This window comes from Oncorhynchus nerka, linkage group LG12 (assembly GCF_034236695.1).
Source record: "Oncorhynchus nerka isolate Pitt River linkage group LG12, Oner_Uvic_2.0, whole genome shotgun sequence".
Lineage (NCBI taxonomy): Eukaryota > Metazoa > Chordata > Actinopteri > Salmoniformes > Salmonidae > Oncorhynchus > Oncorhynchus nerka.
The window spans coordinates 49,111,933-49,138,451 of NC_088407.1; the positions used below are offsets into that span (position 1 = coordinate 49,111,933).

Here is a 26,519-nt window from a genome sequence, read left to right on the forward strand (position 1 = left end):
TGAAAAACTGTTTTCAAAATAAATAACACGACCGGCCAGGAGTTGGCTACAGTAAGAACAAAATAATCTTCACAAAATATAAGAATAAAAACCTTAGTGTAACAACAGTTTTAGGTAAGTAATACTGAAGTCATGCACAAGTATCAGTTTCTATTTAGGTTTATGTCACCCATTCATTGTCAGAGACACAGTAGGCCCGAAAGCATAATCAGTGCTCTAACTCCCCATTGTGCTGGTATGAAGCAATGAAGTGGTGACGCAGAGTACCGTACTAAACCACAAATGACCTCTAAGTCCTGCAGCATAATCGCAAAAACTTTTAGTGGAGCAACCACTGTATGAACTACACATTGACACCTCTAGCCCAAAGCGGGAGGTTTAAAAAAATAATAATCTTAGTCACCCAAGTACCGGAGCATGTCTTTAAAAACATCTGCACATTAAGTTACATACACCAACATAAAGTCCATACCAGTCAAGCCAACTTGAGGATAGACAAAAGTAATGTGTGAACTTACAGTTGTCCTCCATATGTTTGTTGACATCCTCCTCAGCAGGGAACACTTGGTTCATAGAAGCCAGAAAGGTCTGCAACATCAAAAGCACTTCTGTTATAAACATTTACACCATCTAAACATTTTAATGAGAAGTCCTCCACCAGTAGCGGTATACTAAGAGCCAGACCATTTATTTATGTCTCATAACATGTTCTAGTTCAATTTAGGAGATATACACTGCTCAAAAAAATAAAGGGAACACTAAAATAACACATCCTAGATCTGAATGAATGAAATATTCTTATTAAATACTTTTTTCTTTACATAGTTGAATGTGCTGACAACAAAATCACACAAAAATTATCAATGGAAATCAAATGTATCAACCCATGGAGGTCTGGATTTGGAGTCACACTCAAAATTAAAGTGGAAAACCACACTACAGGCTGATCCAACTTTGATGTAATGTCCTTAAAACAAGTCAAAATGAGGCTCAGTAGTGTGTGTGGCCTCCACGTGCCTGTATGACCTCCCTACAACACCTGGGCATTCTCCTGCACAGTCTGTGGTGCAACGTGGCGTTGGTGGATGGAGCGAGACATGATGTCCCAGATGTGCTCAATTGGATTCAGGTCTGGGGAACGAGCGGGCCAGTCCATAGCATCAATGCCTTCCTCTTGCAGGAACTGCTGACACACTCCAGCCACATGAGGTCTAGCATTGTCTTGCATTAGGAGGAACCCAGGGCCAACCCCACCAGCATATGGTCTCACAAGGGGTCTGAGGATCTCATCTCGGTACCTAATGGCAGTCAGGCTACCTCTGGCGAGCACATGGGGGGCTGTGCGGCCCCCCAAAGAAATGCCACCCCACACCATGACTGACCCACCGCCAAACCGGTCATGCTGGAGGATGTTGCAGGCAGCAGAACGTTCTCCACGGTGTCTCCAGACTCTGTCACGTCTGTCACTTGTGCTCAGTGTGAACCTGCTTTCATCTGTGAAGAGCACAGGGCGCCAGTGGCGAATTTGCCAATCTTGGTGTTCTCTGGCAAATGCCAAACGTCCTGCACGGTGTTGGGCTGTAAGCACAACCCCCACCTGTGGACGTCGGGCCCTCATACCACCCTCATGGAGTCTGTTTCTGACCGTTTGAGCAGACACATGCACATTTGTGGCCTGCTGGAGGTCATTTTGCAGGGCTCTGGCAGTGCTCCTCCTGCTCCTCCTTGCAGAAAGGCGGAGGTAGCGGTCCTGCTGCTGGGTTGTTGCCCTCCTACGGCCTCCTCCACGTCTCCTGATGTACTGGCCTGTCTCCTGGTAGCGCCTCCATGCTCTGGACACTACGCTGACAGACACAGCAAACCTTCTTGCCACAGCTCGTATTGATGTGCCATCCTGGATGAGCTGCACTACCTGAGCCACATGTGTGGGTTGTAGACTCAGTCTCATGCTACCACTAGTGTGAACCACCGCCAGCATTCAAAATTGACCAAAACATCAGCCAGAAAGCATAGGAACTGAGAAGTGGTCTGTGGTCACCACCTGCAGAACCACTCCTTTATTGGGGGTGTCTTGCTAATTGCCTATAATTTCCACCTGTTGTCTATTCCATTTGCACAACAGCATGTGACATTTATTGTCAATCAGTGTTGCTTCCTAAGTGGACAGTTTGATTTCACAGAAGTGTGATTGACTTGGAGTTACATTGCGTTGTTTAAGTGTTCCCTTTATTTTTTTGAGCAGTGTGTATAGATATACACTACTCATTCAAGGGTTTTTCTGTATTTTTTACCATTTTCTACATTGTAGAATAATAGTGAAGACATCAAAAAAATGAAATAACATATGGAATCATGTAGTAACCAAATAAGTGTTAAATCAATATATACTTTATATTGAGATTCTTCAAATAGCCATCCTTTGTCTTAATGACAGCTTCACACACTCTTGGAATTCTCTAAACCTGCTTCATGAGGTAGTCACCTGGAATGCATTTCAATTAACAGGTATGCCTTCTTAAAAGTGAATGTGGAATTTCTTTCCTTCTTAATGCGTTTGAGCCAATCAGTTGTGTTGTGACAAGGTAGGGGGGTATACAGAAGATAGCCTTATTTGGTAAAATACCAAGTCCATATTATGGCAAGAACAGCTCAAATAAGCAAAGAGAAACAACAGTCCATTACTTTAAGACATGAAGATCAGTCAAAATGGAACATTTGAAGAACTTTGAAAGGTTCTTCAAGTGCAGTCGCAAAAACCATCAAGCGCTTTGATGAAACTAGCTCCAATGAGGACCGCAACAGGAATGGAAGACCCCGAGGTACCACTGCTGCAGAGAATACTTTAATTAGAGTTACCAGCCTCAGAAATCGCAGACCCAAAAAATGCATCACAGAGTTCAAGTAACAGATATCTTAACATCAACTGTTCAGAGGAGACTGTGTGAATCAGGCCTTCATGGTCAAATTACTGCAAAGAAACCACTACTAAAGAACACCAATAAGAATAAGAGACTTGCTTGGACCAAGAAACACGAGCAATGGACTTTAGACCGGAGATTTTTGATTCCTACCACCATGTCTTTGTGAGATGCGGTGAGGGTGAACGGATGATCTCCGTATGTGTATTTCCCACCGTAAAGCATGGAGGAGGTGTTATGGTGTAACGGTGCTTTGCTGGTGACACTGGCTACCACAGCATTCTGCAGCGATACGCCATCCCATCTGGTTTGGGCTTAGTCAGAATATAATTTGTTTTTCAACAGGACAATAACTCAACACACCTCTAAGCTGTGAAAGGGCTATTTGAACAAGAAGGAGAGTGATGGAGTGCTGCATCAGATGACCTGGCCTCCACAATCCCTCGACCTCAACCAAAATCAGATGGTTTGGGATGAGTTGAACCGCAGAGTGAAGGAAAAGCAGCAAACAAGTGTTCAGCATATGTGGGAATTCCTTCAAGACTGTTGGAAAATCATTCCAGTTGAAGCTGGTTGAGAGAATTTGCACAACACTTTTATAGCTACTACATGATTCCATATGTGTTATTTCATAGTTTGTCTTCACTATTATTCAACAATGTAGAAAATAGTAAAAATAAAGAAACTTTTGACAGGTAGTGAATATACACATATATATAAATACACACACACATATATATCACACACATATACATATATATACAGTTGAAGTCAGAAGTTTACATACACCTTAGCCAATTACATTTAAACTAATTTTCAAACAATTCCTGACATTTAATCATAGTAAAAATTCAATTCCAAATAAGGTCAATTAGGATCACCACTTTATTTTAAGAACATGAAATTTCAATATAATTGTAGAGTGATTTATTTCAGCTTTTATTTCTTTCTTTCATCACATTCCCAGTGAGACAGAAGATTACACACACTCAATTAGTATTTGGTAGCATTGCCTTTAAATTGTTTAACTTGTGTCAAACGTTTTGGGTAGCCTTCCACAAGCTTCCCACAATAAGTTGAGTGAATTTTTGCCCATTCCTCCTGACAGAGCTGGTGTAACTGAGTCAGGTTTGTAGACCTCCTTGCTCACACAAACTTTTCCAGTTCTGCCACAAATTGTCTATAGCATTGAGGTCAGGGCTTTGTGATGGCCACTCCAATACCATTTTGCCACAACTTTGGAAGTATGCTTGGGGTCATTGTCCATTTGGAAGACCCATTTGCAACCAAGCTTTAACTTCCTGACTGATGTCTTGAGATGTTGCCTCAATATATGGCATCATAAGGAAGGAAAATGATGTGCATCTATTTTGTGAAGTGCACCAGTCCCTCCTACAGCAAAGCCGACCACAACATGATGCTGCCACCCCTGTGCTTCACGGTTGGGATGGTGTGCTTCGGCTTGCAAGCCTCCCCCTTTTCATCCAAAAATAACCATCTTTGTCCCGATGTGCCGCTTTTTTATGGCAGTTTTGGAGCAGTGGCTTCTTCCTTGCTGATTGGCATTTCAGGTTATGTCGATATAGTACTCGTTTCACTGTGGATATTGATACTTTTGTACCTGTTTCCTCCACAATCTTCACAAGGTCCTTTGCTGTTGTTCTGGGATTGATTTGCACTTTTCGCACCAAAGTACGTTCATCTCTAGGAGAGAGAACCCGTCGGCTTCGTGGTCCCATGGTGTTTTTACTTGCACTATTATTTGTATAGATGAACATGGTACCTTCAGGCATTTGGAAATTGCTCCCAAGGATGAACCAGACTTGTGGAGGTCTACAATTTGATTTCTGAGGTCTTGGCTGATCTCTTTTGATTTTCCCATGATGTCAAGCAAATAGGCACTGAGTTTGAAGGTAGGCCTTGAAATACATCCACAGGTACACTTCCAATTGACTCAAATGAAAAGCTTCTAAAGCCATGACATAATTTTTGTGAATTTTACAAGCTGTTTAAAGGCAGTCAACTTAGTGTATGTAAACTTCTGACCCACTGGAATTGTGATTAAGTGAAATAATCTGTCTGTAAACAATTGTTGGAAAAATTACTTGTGTCATGCACAAAGTAGATATCCTAACCGACTTGCCAAAACTATAGTTTGTTAAATTTCTTGTTTTGAAGTGCACATCTGATTCAAATATTTTTTCTTTATTTTTTCCAGTCTGAACGGTCAAAAAGCAAATAGAATCAGATACAAATCTGATTCCTGGCCATGGGACAAATCGGATTTATTTGGTATAACTTGTTGCTTGCTAGATACTCTGCTGACAGTTTATAAAACACAGTGGCTTGCGAAAGTATTCACCCTCCTTGGCAATTTTTCCTATTTTGTTGCCGCTAGAGTCCCATATACCCTAGAGAGGTTAATGGTGCTCCGTGGGATGTTCAAAGTTTCTGATATTTTTTTAGAACCCAACCCTGATCCGTACTTCTCCACAACTTTGTCCCAGCCCTGTTTAGAGAGCTCCTTGGTCATCATGGTGCACTTTTGAGTTATTTATTTATTTGAATAAGTCATTTTTTAATTTCACTTCACCAATTTGGACTATTTTGTGTATGTCCATTACATGAAATCCAAATAAAAATCCATTTAAAATACAAGTTAGAGGTCAACCAATTAATCGGAATGGGGCGATTAATTAGGGCCAATTTCAAGTTTTCATAACAATCGGAAATCTGTAATTTCTTTTTTTACACCTTTATTTAACTAGGCAAGTCAGTTAAGAACAAATTCTTATTTTCAATGACGGCCTAGGAACAGTGGGTTAACTGCCTGTTCAGCGGCAGAACGACAGATTTGTACCTTGTCAGCTCGGGGTTTGAACTTGCAACCTTCCAGCTACTAGTCCAACGCTCTAACCACTAGGCTACCCTGCCGCACATTCTTACTTTCAATGATGGTCTAGGGACGGTGGGCTAACTGCCTTGTTCAGGGGCAAAACGACAGATTTTTACCTTGTCAGCTCAGGGATTCAATCTTGCAACCATACGGTTAACTAGTCCAACGCTCTAACCACCTGCCTCACGAGGAGCCTGCCTGTTACGCGAATGCAGTAAGAAGCCAAGGTAAGTTGCTGGCGAGAATTAAACTTAACTTATAAAAAACAATCAATCACTAGTTATAACTACACATGGTTGATGATATTACTAGTTTATCTAGCGTATCCTGCGATGCATATAATCGAGCGGTGCGCATTCGCGAAAAAGGACTGTCGTTGCTCCAACGTGTACCTAACCATAAACATCAATGCCCTTCTTAAAATCAATACACAGAAGTACATATTTTTAAACCTGCATATTTAGCTAAAAGAAATCCAGGTTAGTAGGTAATATTAATTAACCAGGTGAATTTGTGTCACTTCTCTTGCGTTCATTGCACGCAGAATCAGGGTATATGCAACAGTTTGGGCCGCCTGGCTCATTGCGAACTAATTTGCCAGAATTTTACGTAATTATGACATAACATTGAAGGTTGTGCAATGTAACAGCAATATTTAGACTTAGGGATGCTACCCGTTAGATAATATACAGAACAGTTCTGTATTTCACTGAAATAATTAACGTTTTGTTTTCGAAATGATAGTTTCCGGATTCGACCAGATTAATGACCTAAGGCTCATATTTCTGTGTGTTATTATGTTATAATTATGTCTATGATTTGATATTTGATAGAGCAGTCTGACTGAGCGGTGGTAGGCAGCAGCAGGCTCATAAGCATTCATTCAAACAGCACTTTCGTGCGTTTTGCCAGCAGCTCTTCGCTGTGCTTCAAGCATTGCACTTTTGGTGTTTTTCAGAGTCAGTAGAAAGGCCTCTTTAGTGTCCTAAGTTGACATAACTGTTACCTTAATTGCCTACCGTCTGTAATCTGTTGTGACTAGGGGGCAGTATTTTTTCATTTTTTACTTATTTTCCACCATAATTTGCAAATAAATTAATAAAAAAATCCTACAATATTTTCTGGATTTTTTTTCTCATTTTGTCTGTCATAGTTGAAGTGTACCTATGATTAGAATTACAGGCCTCTCATCTTTTTAAGTGGGAGAACTTGCACAATTGGTGGCTGACTAAATACCTTTTTGCCCCACTATATAAGCACAGTTACGGTTTTGACTTAAAATCGGCTTAAACATCTTGAAGAATCCTTTTAACCTGTTGCTTCTACCCGGGACGCTTGCGTCCCAACTAGAGCTCTGGAAATGCAAATGCGATACGCTAAATGCTAATAGTATTAGTTAAAACTCAAAAGTTCATTAAAATACACATGCAGGGTATCGAATTAAAGCTACACTCGTTGTGAATCCAGGCAACAAGTCAGATTTTTAAAATGCTTTTCGGCGAAAGCATGAGAAGCTATTATCTGATAGCATGCAACACCCCAAAAGACCCACAGGGGACGTAAACAAAATAATTAGCGTTTCGGCGTTACACAAACCGCACAATAAAATAGAAAACATTCATTACCTTTCACCATCTTCTTTGTTGGCACTCCTAGATGTCCCATAAACACTATTTGGGTCTTTATTTCGATTAAATCGGTCCATATAAAGCCTAGATATCGTTATATGTAGACTGTGTGATAAACGAAAAAAACATAGTTTCAAACGTAACGTCATTTTTAAAATTCAAAAAGTCGACGATAAACTTTCACAAAACACTTCGAAATACGTTTGTAATGCAACTTTAGGTATTAGTAAACGTTAATAAGCGATAAAATTCATCAGGAGGCGATGTAAAGATCATTAGCTGTCCGTCTGGAAAAATGTCCGGCTAGAAACTCAATTGAAAATATCCGGTCCTAGACCGGATTAGATACGATGTCCTGTATGTGTTTGACCAAGAAAAAACTTGAAGGGAAATGACAAGACTCTAGACACCCTGTGGAAGCTGTAGGTACTGCAACCTCAGTCAATTAATTGTGGTTCACGTTTATCAATGGGTTCAAGTAGCGCATGGATATATTTTCCCCATTTTCAGTGATCAGTTTTTCCTGTGCTTTTCGATGTAAATGCCGTTCTGGTAAAGCCACAGCAGTGATTTAACCAGTTTTTTAAACGTCTGAGTGTTTTCTATCCACACAGACTAAGCAAATGCATATACTATATTCCTGGCATGAGTAGCAGGGCGCTGAAATGTTGCACAATTTTTAACAGAATGTTCAAAAAAGTAGAGGGTCGACTGAAGAGGTTAAGAATGAATGGGCAAATATTGTAAAATCCAGGTCTGCAAAGCTCTTAGACACTTAACCAAAAAAACTCATAGTTGTAACTGTCGCCAAAGGTGCTTCCACAAAGTATTGACTCAGGGGTGTGAATACTTATGTAAATGAGATCTGTATTTACATGTTCAATAAATGTGCAAAAAAATGTAAAACATGTTTTCACTTTGTCATTATTGGGCATTGTGTGTAGATGGGTAAGAAAATACATCCCATTTAATCCATTTTGAACTCAAGACTGTAACAACAAAATGTGGAATAAGTCAAGGGATATGAACACTTTCTGAAGGCACTGTAAATTGAAAGGAACAAGCTGCTTGTGCGAGAAACAAGGCCAGGGACATGGCAGGCTGATGAATAATTTAGTGGGAGGGAAACAGGATATGAGCTGTGTGTGTCCTGGCTAGCGATATGAGCTCAGACTTGATTCTGTACTGTTACTGTGGGAACACAGCCGTGTATTTACATATTTACGACACCTTATACACACTGTGACAGGCCTAAACCCACTCCTGCCCAGATAATTTTATGAGCTCTACGCATGTATAGGTATGTGCGCGTCTGTGTGTGTATATGTATGTCTAAGCTGCTTACCCCACTGGCACAAACAGGATGTAAGCAAAAACAGAATAATCTTTGTGTGCAGCGGCTAATAAAGAGCTGCCAACCCCAACAACAATGGGAGCATTACTCCCCGCTAACAAGACATAGCCAGGATGCTCTAGCCCCGGGCTGACAGAGGGTCATAGGCAGAGCTGTGATTTAATGAGCAGAAGTGAGCAGTGAAAGTTGTTCAATTAGGCCCTGTATCCCTTAATGACTGGTTCTGGGCCTGTTTTGCTGTTAAACAGTTCATAATGGTTTCTGGTTAAGGATAAAAAGTAAACAGGGAGGGTAATATAAAGCCTTGTTCATAATGCAGCCCTTAAATCCCAACCCCGTGGAATTCTAATTTGCTAATAAAAAAAAACCCATAAAAATCCGTTAGTTTAAAATAGAGATGTTATTTTTGCATTGGATGCGTCTCAATCCCCGCTCCGCCTATGTCGCACTTCCGGATCTGCAGTGAAATGTGACAGGGGTAGAGCGGTGTTTGTCAAACCATGAGACATCCCGAAAATCGCTGTTCTCACAAAACTGTCTGTAGCGTCCAAACGGTTTAGCTACAAACTATGGCCTACAAACCCCTCTATTACTGTCACAAAAACAATGGTGTTTTTTTTGCTCTATGACCTCCATAAGTGTCAGGAGACTCGTCTGAAGTCTGTACAGACGATCTGCCATCGTCTGTCTGTAGCGTCTGTACCGAAGCATGGTGGTCGCAGCATCATGCTGTTGGGACATTTTTCAGCAGCAGGGACTGGGAGACTAGTCAGGATCGAGGGAAAGATGAATGGAGCAAAGTATAGAGATCCTTGAAGAAAACCTGCTCCAGAGCAATCAGGACCTCAGACTGGGGCAAAGGTTCACCTTCCAACAGGACAACGACCCTAAGCACACAGCCAAGACAATGCAGGAGTGGCTTTGCGACAAGTCTGAATGTCCTTGAGTGGCCCAGCCAGAGCCCGGACTTGAACCTGATCTAACATCTCTGGAGAGACCTGAAAATAGCTGTGCAGTGACGCTCCCCATCCAACCTGACAGAGCTTGAGAAAATCTGCAGAGAAGAATGGGAGAAACTCCCCAAATACAGGTGTACCAAGCTTGTAGCGTCATACCCAAGAAGACAAGGCTGTAATCGCTGCCAAAAGCTGCTTCATCAAAGTTCTGAGTAAAGGGTCTGAATACTTGTGTAAATGTGATATTTTAGTTTGACATTTTAAATACATTTGCAAAAATCTTTTTAAAAAACAACCGTTTTTGCTTTCTCCTTATGGGGTATTGTGTGTAGAAAAACAATTTCATAAATTTTAGAATAAAGCTGTAACGTAACAAAACGTGAAGGGGTCTGAATACTTTCAGAATGCACTGTATATGGAGCCTGTTGCCAAACATATAGGGTTAAATACCTGTAAAAAAAAATAATAAAAAAAATGTTTCCTGATCTTTCTTATATCTCTCAGATATAGGAGAGACACTTCAGAACAAACTTCCTTTGATATTATTTTGGGACTATCAGATACACATAACATGAATTTACCCAGGGAATCGATAGATCATCTTTCAGATGTAATATTAAGAATGGGTGAACCTTTCCTTTACCGTTGAAAATACAGGAATAATGACTGTCCAAACAGTATGTTAGAAGTGATCAAATCAGATGTGTGTGTGTGTGTGTGTTCAAACAGCACTCATTTGCTGACATGGCTATGCTAGTTGTCATAGTAACAACGTGTGTGTACAGTGGTTTAGCCTGATTGGTGGTGGTGCTCGTGCATCCTATCACTCCGAAGTTATGTAGCAAGCTAAGGTGACAACAATGCCTTCCATGGCCGTTTCCAAGCTTTGAATGTTCAAAATCATAGTGTAAGAACACTTTTAAAGACTCAAAGCATAAGAAGATCCAACATTATAAAGAAGTAATTTTTTTCTAGCCACAGCAGTCAAATGTTTAGCTTGCACATTCAGTCATTTATTTGTACACAATTAACAAGCTAGTTGGCTACCACATGTTCTTCTCAAAACTGTCAACAGAGTCACTAGCAAGCAACAAGATATGCCAAATATTAGTCTAAAAACCACTTGAGGGAAAATAAATCAGATTGGACCTTTCAGACAATTTACATGACCAGGATTCAGATTTGTATCTTATTTCAAACCACCTACAAAGGTCGGCTTGAAATATCTGATTCCATTTGCTTTTTGGCTGTTCAGACTGCAGGACAAAAAAGAAGAAGATTTAAATCAGATATGCAAAACAATTATATTTGAGTCACTTCAAACTGCCAATATGAACAAGAGTTAGCTAACTAACCACGCTGTCAGCTAGCTACAGTTTCAGAAGTATACATAACCTTAGGTTGGAGTCATTAAAACCCGTTTCTCAACCACTCCACAAATTTCTTGCTAACAAACTATCGTTTTGGCAATTCGGTTGGGACATCTACTTTGTGCTTGACACCATTAATTTTTCCAACAATTGTTTAAAAACAGATTATTTCACTTATAATTCACGGTATCACAATTCCAGTAGGTCAGAAGTTTACATACACTAAATTAACTGTGTTTTTAAACAGCTTGGAAAATTCCAGAAAATGATGTCATGGCTTTAGAAGCTTCTGATATGCTAATTTACATCATTTGAGTCAATTGGAGGTGTACCTGTGGATGTATTTCAAGGCTTACCTTCAAACTCAGTGCCTCTTTGATTGACATCATGGGAAAATCAAAAGAAATCAGCCAAGACCTCGGAAAAACAACTGTAGACCTTCACAAGTCTGGTTCATCCTTGGGAGATATTTCCAAACGCCTGAAGGTACCACATTCATCGGTACAAACAATAGTACGCATGCGTAAATACCATGGGACCACGCAGCCGTCATACCGCTCAGGAAGGAGACACGTTCTGTCTCCGAGAGATGAACATACTGTGGTGCGAAAAGTGCAAATCAATCCCAGAACAACAGCAAAGGATCTTGTGAAGATGCTGGAGGAAACAGGTACAAAAGTATCTATATACACAGTAAAACAAGTCCTATATCGACATAATAGGGCGGCAGGTAGCCTAGCGGTTAGAGCATTGGAATAGTAACCAAAAGGTTGCAAGATCAAATCCCCAAGCTGACAAGGTAAAATATCTGTCGTTCTGCCCCTGAACAAGGCAGTTAACCCACTCTTCCTAGGCCGTCATGGAAAATAAGAATTTGTTCTTCACTGACTTTTCTAGTAAAAAATAAAATAAAAAAATGTTTAAATAATCTGAAAGGCCTCTCAGCAAGAAAGAAGCAACTGCTCCAAAACCGCCATAAAAAAGCCAGACTACCATTTGCAACTGCACATGGGGACAAAGATCGTAATTTTGGGAGAAATGTCCTCTGGTCTGATGAAACAAAAATAGAACTGTTTGTCCATAATGACCATCATTATGTTTGGAGGAAAAAGGGGGAGGCTTGCAAGCTGAAGAACACCATCCCAACCGTGAAGCACGGGGGTGGCAGCATCATGTTGTGGGGGTGCTTTGCTGCAGGAGAGACTGGTGCACTTTACAAAATAGATGGCATCATGAGGTAGGAACATTATGTGCATATATTGAAGCAACATTTCAAGACATCAGTCAGGAAGTTAAAGCTCGGTCGCAAATGGGTCTTCCAAATGCACAATGACCCCAAGCATTCTTCCAAAGTTGTGGCAAAATGGCTTAAGGACAACAAAGTCAAGGTGTTGGCATGGTCATCACAAACACTAACCTCCACCCTATAGAAAATTTGTGGGCAGAACTGAAAAAGCGTGTGTGAGCAAGGAGGCCTGCAAACCTGACTCAGTTACACTAGCTCTGTCAGGAGGAATGGGCCAAAATTCATCCAACTTATTATCGGAAGCTTGTAGAAGGCTACCCGAAACTTTTGACCCAAATTAAACAATTTAAAGGCAATTTGGCTAAAGTGTATGTTAACTTCTGCCTTCAACTGTATATACACTCAGGCTTTGATGAATTAATTCAGTGAAAGCAATGCACTGGGGAGTGACATAAGGTATAGTGCATGAGGTGGCTCTTTTTCCTCTAATGACCTTTCCCGCCAGGTAACGCAATCACCACACCTTCTGCTGCTGTTGCTCCCATTACTTATTGATTGCCTCTGTTAGTGACACTGATATAGCGCAGGACTGTTTTACATACTCTTACATTTATCATATTATCTGTTCAAACATCTCTGTAATTCAGGTCAAGTGCTTTCTGAAAGGGGAACATGCTGCAGTGTACCAGCCAAGAATCTAACCCACACTGATACCATCATGTGGTAGCAAATTCAGCTCTTGAAATGAACCTAGGGTCAACAGAATTTAGGTTTTCGATTAGGGCCGGAACGATACCAGCATCATGATACTCGTTAATATCGTGGCAAGGAAACAAGAAATAAAGTGGATATAACTTCTTTGGAAAACAGCCTTAATGTTGAAAACAAACATGTTGAAATCCAGTCACATTTAGTTTATTTTCCAAGCTTTAGCACACAATATTTGACATACAGCAGGTTTTTAAAGGACCAAAGAGTTTGGTCTGCTTCGTGTTTTAATTTTTGCCTTGTAAAAAATATTGCGATACTGGTATCGTCACAGCCCTAATTACGACATTACGTTATTCACCTAGTAAGCCAATAACAATGATTGGGCGATAGGAGAAGCGATGGGAGAAGACTGTAACTACCAATTGGATATCACGAAATTGGGGAGAAAAAGGGGTAAAAAAGTAATACAAAAAAATATGAATATATAAAATACAGGTTGGAGTGATTGTGTGACGCGTATGTAATACAGAACATAAGCAGACGCATTCTAAATCACAGGTGTAAAACTCATTCCATGGAGGGCTGAGTCCGAGTATATGCTGTTTTTTGTTATTTACTTTCAATTTGTGTCCAATTAAGACCTAGACAACCAGGTGAGGGGAGTTCCTAAATAATCAATAACCTTAATTGATCAATACGTACAAGGGAGAAGCTAAAACCTGCATACACTCGGCCCTCCATGGAATGGGTTTTACACGTGTTCTAAACTGTGCCGAGTCTGACTGACCTTGCCCTTCCGGTTGAATGGTTCGATGGTGAGGGCGCCAGCTCCAATGTCCACGATCATGCCCAGTTGAAACCCATCGGTGGGGTGGGGCGCCCACACTGGTTTCCCATCCTCCATGGCTAACTACAGCTACCCTGTGGGCTCTGCACAACATGGAGAGAGGAGAAGAGTCAGGAGGTAGAAGCCTGATGATATGCATGCCAACAAAATACTACTGAATTTCCCCTTGTGGGGTAGTTTAATAAAGTATGAAGCTATTCATCTATCTACAAGTCTACCTTCTGTACATCCCTGATTGAATAAACATGCCATGCTCCATACTTCATTTGGATAAACAAGTATAGACATATACAAAATTGTATGCCAACATTCATCCAACCATGTAAGTGTGTGCAACCCTAGCTTGTGCTTGTTTTCCATTCCATTATCTTGTTATTCCCTTGATTGTAAAAGTGGATTTACCATATAGAGGGAACAGGACCTAGGTATATCTCCAGAGATACTCTCCACTTGAGAGCAGAGCTTGAGTCATTTTGACACCAGAAGGGAGTCAATGGTGGGGACTTCAGTAAAACTTGGGCTCTCACAAACTGAAAGTGTACAATCAAGAATGAAGTGCAGTTTTTGCTTGGCAAAATAGTTATTGAGTGCTGCTAACAATGGTGCAATTACACTGTATATCAAGGACTAACGCTAAACACTTAGCTAGCCATTTCTGGTCACCTAAAGTTAGTTACGTATAGTTACTATTTGGCCTATTTTGAGACCAATTATATTTCAAAAATGATTTTAGTGGGTGAACTGAAGGAGCCAAGCATGTACCAGCTGTTGATGGTGGCGTAACAATGACTCCCAACAGCAGTAGTCAGAACGGGAGCGTGAAATACACCCCGTCACACCAGCCCCTAGAGGTTTGATCTGTCACTGTGTGAGGGGTGACTGGAGAGTTCCATTGTACAGCATCACTCAGTGATTGTTCTCCTAGCTAGAAGCTTCCCAGACCAGACAGTGTGTGTGTGTGCGTGTGTTTTCTCAGGACACAGAGGGCTTGCTGGGTGTTTGGCGGTGACCCAGATACAGCATGGAGGCCTGGGAGATTCTTCCAGTGCACTTGTTAATTATTCAGCTTACGCTTGGCCAATCACTTAGTGATTAGATCAACAATGCCTGTTAGCTTGGGCATGGAGATGAACTCAAAAGCAGACTAAGTTTAGGCCTACAGTAAATCTACGAATGTAAGTCCTATGAGTACGTGGACCGTATTAGGTCACGTACTCATAAAACATCCAAACATGGATTGACTTCGACATTCATACTTCATGCAAATCATCAACAAGCACACCCAACACATACGATAGCGCTGATAGCTGTACCGTACACTTTACCAACCATTAATTAGTAATCCTATGGTGTAGGGTTCCCATACAGAACTAACCCTTGGCTCAGCTATCCAATTAGTTTGTGAGATTGAGGTAAAATGTCAGAGGGAAGAGATTGCAAAGAGAAATAGTCCTATAATTCCTATAATAATTACAACCTAAAACTTCTTACCTGGGAATATTGAAGACTCATGTTAAAAGGAAGCACCAGCTTTCATATATTCTCATGTTCTGAGCAAGGAACTTAAACGTTAGCTTTCTAACAAGGCACATATTGCACTTTTACTTTCTTCACCAACACTTTTTTTTTTGCATTATTTAAACCGAATTGAACATGTTTCTTTATTTATTTGAGGCTAAATGGATTTTTATTGATGTATTCTATTAAGTTAAAATAAGTGTTCATTCAGTATTGTTGTAATTGTCGATTAATCGGTATCGGCTTTTTTTTTTGGTCCTCCAATAATCGGTACCGGCATTGAAAAATCATAATTGGTCAACCTCTAGTCTACACCTGTTGTATTCGGCGTATGTGGCAAATACAATTTGATTTGAAGGCGGGTACAGGTGCAAACCCACAGTTTCTTCAACTGTCTGGGTGGCTGGTCTCAGACGATCCCGCAGGTGAAGAAGCCAGATGTGAAGTTCCTGGGCTGGTGTGGTTATATACGTATGATCTGCAGTTGTGAGGCTGAATGAACGTACCGCCAAATTCTCTAAAATGACGTTAAAGGTATCTTATGAAATTAATATTAAATTCTCTGGCAACAGCTCTGGCGGACCTTCCTGCAGTCAGCATGTCAATTGCATGCTCCCTCAAAACTTGAGACATCAGTGGCATTGTGTCGTGTGAAAATACTGCACATTTTACAGTGGCCTTTTGTCCCTAGCACAAGGTGCACCTGTGTAATTCTCATGCTGATTATCTTGGCAAAGGAGAAATGCTAGTTAACAGGGATGTAAACAAATTTGTGCACAAAATTCAAGATAAATATGCTTTTCGTGCGTATGGAACATTTCTGGGATATTTTCTTTCTGCTCATGGAAGATGGGACCAACACTTTACATGTTGGGTTTATATTTTTGTTTAGTATAGTTTGAGATGTTCAAGAGTGGCCTGGAGTGTTTTTGAACCCAAAACAATAACCACCCGCCCCTGAAAACATGGAGGACATTGGCGCAACCAATTCATTATTTATAAGAAATCCTGCTATGCCCTGCGAATGACCATCAAGCAGGCAAAGCATCAATACAGGGCTAAGATTGAATCATAGTACACCGGCTCCGACGCTCGTCTTATGTGGCAGGGCTTGCAAACTATTAGACTACAAAGGGAAGCACCGCCGCGAGCTGCCCAGCGATACGAGCCTACCAGACGAGCTAAATCACTTGTATGCCCGCTTCGAGGCAAGCAACACTGAGGCATGCATGAGAGCATCAGCTGTTCCGGACAACTGTGTGATCATGCTCTCCATAGCCGACGTGAGTAAGACCTTTAAACAGCCAGACGGTTTACCAGGACGTGTGCTCCGGGCATGTGCTGACCAACTGGCAGGTGTCTTCACTGACATTTTCAACATGTCCCTGATTGAGTCTGTAATACCAACATGTTTCAAGCAGACCACCATAGTCCCTGTGCCCAAGAACACAAAGGCAACTTGCCTAAATGACTACCGACCCGTAGCACTCACGTCCGTAGCCATGAAGTGCTTTGAAAGGTTGGTAATGGCTCACATCAACACCATTATCCCAGAAACCCTAGACCCACTCCAATTTGCATACCGCCCTAACAGATCCACAGATGATGCAATCTCTATTGCACTCCACACTGCCCTTTCCCACCTGGACAAAAGGAACACTTATGTGTGAACGCTATTCATTGACTACAGCTCAGCGTTCAACACCATAGTACCCTCAAAGCTCATCACTAAGCTAAGGATCCTGGGACTAAACACCTCCCTCTGCAACTGGATCCTGAACTTCCTGACGGGCCACCCCAGGTGGTGAGGGTAGGTAGCTACACATCTGCCACACTGATCCTCAACACTGGAGCTCCCCAGGGATGCGTGCTCAGTCCCCTCCTGTACTCCCTGTTCACCCACGACTGCATGGCCAGGCACGACTCCAACACCATCAAGTTTGACGATGACAACAGTGGTAGGCCTGATCACGACAACGACGAGACAGACTATAGGGAGGAGGTCAGAGACCTGGCCAGGTGGTGCCAGAATAACAACCTATCCCTCAATGTAACCAAGACTAAGGAGATGATTGTGGACTACAGGAAAAGTAGGACCGAGCACGCCCCCAATCTCATCGACGGGGCTGTAGCGGAGCAGGTTGAGAGCTTCAAGTTCCTTGGTGTCCACATCAACAACAAACTAGAATGGTCCAAACACACCAAGACAGTTGTGAAGAGGGCACGACAAAGCCTATTCCCCCTCAGGAAACTAAAAAGATTTGGCATGGCTCCTGAGATCCTCAAAATGTTCTACAGCTGCAACATCAAGAGCATCACTGCCTGGTAGGGCAATTGCTCAGCCACTGACCACAAGGCACTACAGAGGGTAGTGCGTATGGCCCAGTACATCACTGGGGCTAAGCTGCCTGCCATCCAGGATCTCTACAACAGGCAATATCAGAGGAAGGCCCTAAAAATTGTCAAAGACCCCAGTCATAGACTGTTCTCTCTACTACCGCATGGCAAGTGGTACCGGAGTGCCAAGTCGAGGACAAAAAAGGCTTCTCAACAGTTTTACCCCCAAGCCATATGACTCCTGAACAGGCTACCCGGACTATTTGCATTGTGTGCCCCCCCCAACCAACCTCTCTTTTTACGCTGCTGCTACTCTCTGTTTCTCATATATGCATAGTCACTTTAACTATACGTTCATGTACATACTACCTCGATTGGGCCGACCAACCAGTGCTCCCGCATATTAGCTAGCCGGGCTATCTGTATTGTGTCCCGCCACCCGCCAACCCCTCTTTTAAGCTACTGCTACTCTCTGTTGGTTGGAGCCTGTAAGTAAGCAATTCACTTTAAGGTCTACACCTGTTGTATTCGACACACGTGACAAATAAACTTTGATTTGATTTATTTCCAGCAAACTAGATACGCCCCATTTTATTGCAACACACACTATCATTGATGAGAACCATCAATGGGGAGAACATTATCCTAAAAAGGGAAACAAAGGCTACACTTCAAAACTGCCTTCATGTCAAAGTCCCACCAATAAAGACAGGGTAATAGACAAGACTACAGGTGTGGCCACTGCCCTACATCTGTTATAGAAAGTGCGCTTGGGAAGGCTGGGTCGGTGTCTAGGTAAGGTTGGGTTGGGTTAGCAAGCCATGAGATAAAAATCAGCCATAACTGGGATCTTGGAACTACGTAGCAGACAAGGTTTGTATGCTGAACATAGATATCCCTTAAATATTTTATAATATGCAAAACATACATACATACAGTATACTTAAAAAGTCCACTGTACCTAGGTTTCTTCCTAGATTTTGGCCTTTCTATGGAGTTTTTCCTAGCCACCGTGCTTTTACACCTGCATTGCTTGCTGTTTGGGGTTTTAGGCTGGGTTTCTGTACAGCACTTTGAGATATCAGCTGATGTACGAAGGGCTATATAAATACATTTGATTTGATGACTGTACCACAAGGAGAACCAAATGTGAAGTGTCCCCTGCTCACTTCAGGTATTGTTATATTGCCCTGCTTTATATTGCACTGATCCCATCTTCACAATGGAGTTATTGTTAAAGAAAAGGTTGACCCATTTTGAATGTTACATTGTTTTTGTGCATCTCTGAGTGATGTTCTATTGATTCCCTAGGTCATTTCATGTTTATGCGAGTTATTGGCGTTCAAACAGGAAGAAATTTGGCTGGTATGACGCAGCACTGTGATAAAGTCGCTCTCATTACACTCCAAGTTAATAGTAATACGACTTCTAGATCGTAAAAACGTCCATCATACATGGCATATATCATAACTTGGGAGGATGTCTTCTCTCGAATGAGCCATTGATCATATTTTTTGCGATATTCCTACCTCAAGAAATGTGTATTTTAAATGGAGGTTCTATCACATTTTTCCTATTTGTCTGCCTCTTTAGGCGAGCAGCATACCACCCTGCATCCCACTGCTGGCTTGCTTCTGAAGCTAAGCAGGGCCAGTCCTTGGATGGGAGACCAGATGCTGCTGGAAGTGGCGCTGGAGGCCCACTTGCGCCAACTCTGGGTTGGCATTATGCCCATTATCTTAAAAAAATATCCCAATGCCCCAGGGCAGTGATTGGGGACGTTGCCCTGTTTAGGGTGCCGTCTTTTGGATGGGACGTTAAATGGGTGTCCTAACTCTCTGTGGTCACTAAAGATCCCATGGCACTTATCGTAAGACTAGAGGTGTTAACCCCCCGGTGTCCAGGCTAAATTCCCAATCTGGCCATCATAGCCACCTAATCATCCACACCATACAATTGGCTCATTCATCTCCTCTCCCCATAACTATTCCCAGGTCGTTGCTGTAAATGAGAATGTGTTCTCAGTCAACTTACCTGGTTAAATAAGGGTTAAATAAAAATGAATAATATAGTCCAGAGTGCATTGCATGGTGCTGTAGCCAGATATTTGAGAAAGGGGATTGGAATCCAATGAATGAAGGAACATATAATGCCCCACCCAGCAGACTGTCGACCAATCGCATTCACAGTGTCATGCTGCGTCACACGGTTGCTAAGCTGGCTACAGCTGTCCTGTCTCAATGTCGAGAAATGTGCCTATTTTCCTCGTAATGTCATGATTCCAAAGCTATACAATATTACAGACAGCAAGTTTCTCACATCTCTGAAAAGATTTGTAACATTGTACTTCTTGTTGACAAAATTCTTGCTAATGTTGGGTTTTGCACAAGGGCCCAATAGACTCCCATTCACTCTTTGAAGTAGAGCTCCTTGTCCCAGAATTGCCCAGAATGCACCGCACGGCCCATGGACGTAGCATGGGCAACACTTCCCCATCTCCTCAAAATGATATCTGCCGTTGCAAATGTCAGACACTACTCTTGAGGCACATCAATCAGCAGGTTGAACATGCTGAGATTGTAGACTCCTAAATTGATAGTGCAGTTTGTTTAGGTGATTTTACAGCTAACTAGCTACTTTCCACGCTGATATTTGTCTTTGGTATTATTGTGTCAAGGTACGTCTGCTAGCTACCAATCTTATTATAATGCCAAAATGAAACATTTGTTCACAAAAAAATTGTCATTTAACACTAAATTAAAAAGGAATTAGTTGGTGGATTTAACACTAGAACCGCTGAGCCTCTAGGGACCCCCCATTTGAACATCTTGGCCATGTTCTGTTATAATCTCCACCCGGCACAGCCAGAAGAGGACTGGCCACCCCACATATGCTCTCTCTAATTCTCTCTTTCTTTCTCTCTCTCGGAGGACCTGAGCCCTAGGACCGTGCCCCAGGACTACCTGACATGATGACTCCTTGCTGTCCCCAGTCCACCTGACTATGCTGCTGCTCCAGTTTCAACTGTTCTGCCTTATTATTATTCGACCATGCTGGTCATTTATGAACATTTTGGCCATGTTCTGTTATAATCTCCACCCGGCACAGCCAGAAGAGGACTGGCCACCCCACATAGCCTGGTTCCTCTCTAGGTTTCTTCCTAGGTTTTGGCCTTTCTAGGGAGTTTTTCCTAGCCACCGTGCTTCTACACCTGCATTGCTTGCTGTTTGGGGTTTTAGGCTGTTTCTGTACAGCACTTTGAGATATTAGCTGATGTACGAAGGGCTATATAAATAAATTTGATTTGATTTGATTCAAGCTAATGAGCAGTCATTCTGACTACAACACACTAACAGTGTAATTTCTACATGTCATACAGTACATTCGGAAACTATTCAGACCGCTTTATTTTTTGCACAATTTGTTATGTTACAGCCTTTTTCTTAAATGGAATAAAATTGTTTTCCCATCAATCTACATATAATAGCCCATAATGACAAAGCAAAAAGCAAAAATTTATAATTGTAAAAAAACTGAAATATCACATTTACGTAAGTATTCAGACCCTTTACTCAGTAATTTGTTGAAGCACCTTCGGCAGCAATTACAGCCTCGAGTGTTCTTGGGTATGACTCTACAAGCTAGGCACGCCTGTATTTGGGGAGTTTCTCCCATTCTTCTCTGCAGATGCTTTCAAGCTCTGTCAGGCTGCACAGCTATTTTCAGGTCTTTCCAGAGATATTTGATCGGGTTCAAGTCCGGGCTCTGGATGGGCCACTCAAGTACATTGAAACTTGTCCCGAAGCCACTCCTGCGTTGTCTTGGCTGTGTGCGTGGTCTTGGCCGGTCGTTGTCCGGTTGGAAGGTGAACCTTCTCCCCAGTCTGTGGTCCTGAGTGCTCTGGAGCAGGTTTTCATCAAGGATCACTTTGTACTTTGCTCCGTTCATCTTTCCCTCGATCCTGACTAGTCTCCCAGTCCCTGCCGCCAAAAAACATCCCCACAGCATGATGCTGCCACCACCATGCTTCACCAACTGTGGGACCTTATATAGACAGATGTGTGCCTTTCCAAATCATGTCCAATCGAATTTACCACAATCATGTTGTGGAAACATCTCAAGGATGATCAACGGAAACAGCAGGATGAACTTCAGCTCAATTTCATATCTCATAGCAAAGTTTCTGAATAAATAAGGTAAATAAGGTATCCTTTTTCTTTTTTTGAATGAGCCTGTAAAATAACAGAATGTGGTGCATTTTCATTAGTTTGTTACTGTAGGCTATATGTAAAAACAAAAAAAAGTGTTCCATTCATTTTTTTTTATTGTGGACTGCTTTTGTTACAATTATGAAACAGAAAGCAAGTCTGTTGGAATGGGGTAACAGCTTATTTTTTATGTCAAAATAAAAATACCCCAACCACCAAGACGCATGGTCAGCAAGACTCGTGGTGAAATTATGGACACATAAGCACCAAATGTGCTTGATAAAGTGAAAATCAGAACAAAAACATAATCATAATGAATATAAGTGTCAATAGGACATTCAATTATTGTCTGTGCTTACATGGTGTTTGTCTTTACTCAATGGAATAGGTTGGAGCATGTCCATGTCACAAACAAAAGCTGGTGAGTGCGTTGCTGATGTTTTTTGCTTGAGATGTATGTCTGCTCTCTTAGCAATGACATTTTGTGCTGATAATCTGCCCGTAGTATTGGCATCGGCTTATTCTATCGAAACGGTGCAATCTCATCCCCTCTCCTGTCTCAGATTTGGTAGAGCATGGTTCTTGCAATGACAAGATGGTGGGCTCGATTCCCGGGACCACCCATACATAAAAGATGTATGCACACATGACTAAGTCGCTTTGGATTAAAGCAGCTGCAAAATGGCATATGTAAGACAGGGTTCCCAGGGTGGTTTAATTAGGCGGTTATCGGAGCATATATATTATATTATTATTTTTTTTTTGGGTGGGGCATAAAACACCAGCAAACAAGCTCCAATAAATTCCCACACATCTTAATCTGTCCTTAGCACAATAATTTTCCACAGTCCACTGCTTCCATGTTTGATGGCCTCAACTGGAAATATAACCAATAACTACAAAGACATCACATAACTAACATCCTTTCTGATGTTTAAAGATTGAAGTCTGCAAGAATTTTGTCAATACCAAAGTAGCAGAGGGAGCATAATGTATGCATTTTTTAAAACACAAAATGGGCACAATGTTCAACATCAGAAATGCTATGCTACAGCATTATAACATTGCATATTACATCTTGATAGTTGACTACATAACATTAATAAACCATCCACCTAATACAGGTCCCATAGGTAGCTTTGAGTCTACATGTAAATCCTCTTATGGCTCCTAAGACTGAATGGAAGTGAGATATTTATCAGGCCTGTTGAAGTACGTACGGTGTGGTTCCCAGTCAGCCCATAAATACAATTTTAAAAAGGTATGTGGGGTGATGCAGACACCAGTGCAGTAATGGGGAGACCAAGGTTCATAGGTTAAGGAGGGTTTCCTGGAACACACATACACACCGAACCTCCTGCCTGCCTCAAGCTTCCTGTTCCCTCTATGGAAGAGAGGATATGGAAAATACCTTGGGATATCTGCTGTAGCCTGACAGGATGCAGGGAAGAGTGCAGTGGTGCTGGTGAGTCAGTGATCAATGCAACATTAGCCTCCAACCTAAAGGAGGCCATTCGGGGCTTGTCAGAGAGTAACTTGGTATTTTTTCTTAGCGGGTATTCTAGCAAAATCTATTATTATTATCCAGAACAGACAGTATTGATTAAGCACATTATCAATAAGCCTAATGCAGGATGACCCAACTAGCAGACAGTGGGTTTGAAATGATTAGTCAAGTATTATATATGTTTGGGCTTCTTATGAACAATTTGTAGTCTACAAATTATTTGTAATTATGTTCCGGCACCATGAGGATCCGTTCAGGAACAAAATAACCCTGCGGCTGAATCTAGTTGATGATTCCTGGCTTAGTGCATTGGATGTACCTTCAGAACATAGCTACTTTGATGGTTAAACTCCGCTGTTGATAACAAGCCAGAATTACGCCACTAATATTTTTGTGATGCTGATTTCATGGCAATTGAAGAATCATGGCATGCACATCACTTCAATAAACAGTTACAGTAAGAGCTACTTCATAGCTTTGTCAAACAATCATTGGATAAAAGTATTAACTAGATATTGTCTAATAAAAATGTCACATGCATATACTTACATTCTAACCTGACAGCTTAAGTCACATGTCGACATATTTACCTAGCTAAATATGGAGTATCAATCAAGACAATGGCTACATTTACCGAACAAAAGCAGGCAGGCTCGAGATAGATAGTAATACCGTTATGAGCAAACTAGAACCGCATAATACATTTGCAAATGGCATGCTTAGGCAGCTTCTGTAGCTACAGCATTGTGAGACAATTCCACTTAGACATTTTAGAGACATAATACAACGCAAAATTCAAATGAATGCGGATAATTTTAGCTACCTAGCTATATCAGTATTTTGACAAATAGTCTATCTCGTTGGTATTTGCAAACTGCGCTCGCTCCACCATCACATAGCTAGCTAACCACTCCCAGTTAACTAGCCACAAGCTAACAAGTGTAGCCTATAGGTTATATCTAGCTACCTCGCTAAATGGTTTGCAAGAATACTAAAAGAGGAACTTACATCAATGTGTCCCTTAAACGATACGTCTGTATTCTTGATGTGGCTCAACGAAAAACCGGTTAAAATTCCCGCATACAAAATATAATTGACAATATCCGAACTCTTATTTTGGTACTCTGTCGACCGGTAATTCAACAGCAGCCTACCCACAGCTGAGCGGACTGAAGTCCACCTGGGAGGCAGAGATGACGTCACTGGGAATGAGTTTCTTTCCAAGGAACAGTAAATGTAATCATAATGATACCTGTAGCATAAAGGTCGAGAAGTTGTATTAGTTGCAGCGTAACTTGATCATCTGCATTCGTATGTACTATATTGTCGAAGGATATTGATTCTCACTTGATACAGATAAAAGTAATGCATTTGTCCTCGTTTAATGTTTTATAGCTATAGGATTGCTTTTAAATTATAATATTGTTTCCCCCTTTCCCCCAGATGATCATGGGGAAAAGTACAGCAAATGAACATACATCACAATGGTTTCAATAAAAGGTGTGTAAAATGCTACTTCAGGCTCATAAATATTTGAGAGGCTGGTAATCAAATCAAATTAAAATCAAATGTATTTGTCACATACACATGGTTAGCAGATGTTAATGCGAGTGTAGCGAAATGCTTGTGCTTCTAGTTCCGACAATGCAGTAATAACCAACGAGTAATCTAACAATTCCAGAACTACTACCTTATACAAGTGTAAAGGGATAAAGAATATGTACATAAAGATATGAATGAGTGATGGTACAGAGCAGCATAGGCAAGATGCAGTAGATGGTATCGAGTACAGTATATACATATGAGATGAGTATGTAAACAAAGTGGCATAGTTTAAAGTGGCTAGTGATACATGTATTACATAAAGATGCAGTAGATGATATAGAGCACAGTATATACGTATACATATGAGATGAATAATGTAGGGTATGTAAACATTTAAGTAGCATTGTTTTAAGTGGCTAGTGATATATTTTACATCAATTCCCATTATTAAAGTGGCTGGAGTTGAGTCAGTGTGTTGGCAGCAGCCACTCAATGTTAGTGGTGGCTGTTTAACAGTCTGATGGCCTTGAGATTGAAAAACAGCTTCTGTCTCTTGCTCCCAGCTTTGATGCACCTGTTCTGACCTCGCTTTCTGGATGATATCAGGGTGAACAGGCAGTGGCTCGGGTGGTTGTTGTCCTTGATGATCTTTATGGCCTTCCTGTGACATCGGGTGGTGTAGGTGTCCTGGAGGGCAGGTAGTTTGCCCCCGGTGATGCATTGTGCAGACCTCACTACCCTAACACTTTTTAAAACATCACCTGAAGACAACATATTCCTCATTGAAGCCTATAATGGGTTTGTAGATCTAATTAGGACATATGATACCCATTGCATCACATTTCCCACAGGGAGAACGCATGTAAACGTGACATTACATTTTTACTTTCTTTGTTCATGTTATAATCCTGTCCTCCATGTCCAGTTCACATGTCAAAGACCACAACTGCACACAATGCCAGTCAAACAGTAGTTTTCTGGGTAACTGACCACAAGGGTGAACCATTGGAGGGATTCACCTTTATCCAACCATATAATTGATTGGGATCAGTGAGAACATCTCATTGACAACCCGAGGAAGAGTGGATGAGTCAAATGAGCCAATTTGAGAGTGAGGATAGAAGGATAGGAAAGCTTTGTCTTTCAGGGAGGAACTATGACAACTGGAGAGCTGAGGCTGAGCCAATGGAAGAGGACAATTTAAATCAGATTAATAGAGCAGTACATCTGAGGCTGAGCTCCCGTCACCTCTGTTGAGCCAACAGACCACCATGCAAGGGGAATCCCACATCCGGAGATGGGCGTAAACAAGGAACAAGGCAGAGCACATTATGAAACTGCAGTTAAATCAACATCTCTCCTAAAGTGGGTTGGTCGATAGGGCTGTTAATCATTTCTTTGTCTCGTTTTTGCATAGGCAACTACCCGGGACTTAAAATGACTGCTTTATAAAAAGGACCACCAAACAAGAATTGGTA

The 26,519-nt window shown here is 41.4% G+C and overlaps 1 protein-coding gene and 1 long non-coding RNA gene across 5 annotated transcripts in view; one reads left to right on the plus strand and one right to left on the minus strand.

The window, feature by feature from the left end:
• The window catches only part of myo6b (myosin VIb), a 94,209-nt gene extending 69,536 nt beyond the window's left edge, over nucleotides 1-24,673 (minus strand). For all 4 annotated transcript variants that reach the window (XM_029675043.2, XM_029675040.2, XM_065025628.1 and 1 more), the window contains exons 1-3: nucleotides 24,505-24,673; nucleotides 13,867-14,009; nucleotides 519-588 (exon numbers count right to left, since the gene is read on the minus strand). In XM_029675043.2, coding sequence (XP_029530903.1) covers nucleotides 519-588; nucleotides 13,867-13,983 — 187 coding nt within the window. In that variant the 5' untranslated portion in view covers nucleotides 13,984-14,009; nucleotides 24,505-24,673. The remainder of the gene's footprint in view (nucleotides 1-518; nucleotides 589-13,866; nucleotides 14,010-24,504) is intronic.
• Nucleotides 18,511-21,099, plus strand: LOC135574342 (uncharacterized). Its single transcript, XR_010465369.1, has 2 exons — nucleotides 18,511-18,654; nucleotides 19,375-21,099. It is a non-coding gene; the product is annotated as an uncharacterized LOC135574342 (long non-coding RNA).
• Nucleotides 24,674-26,519: the final 1,846 nt, after the last annotated feature.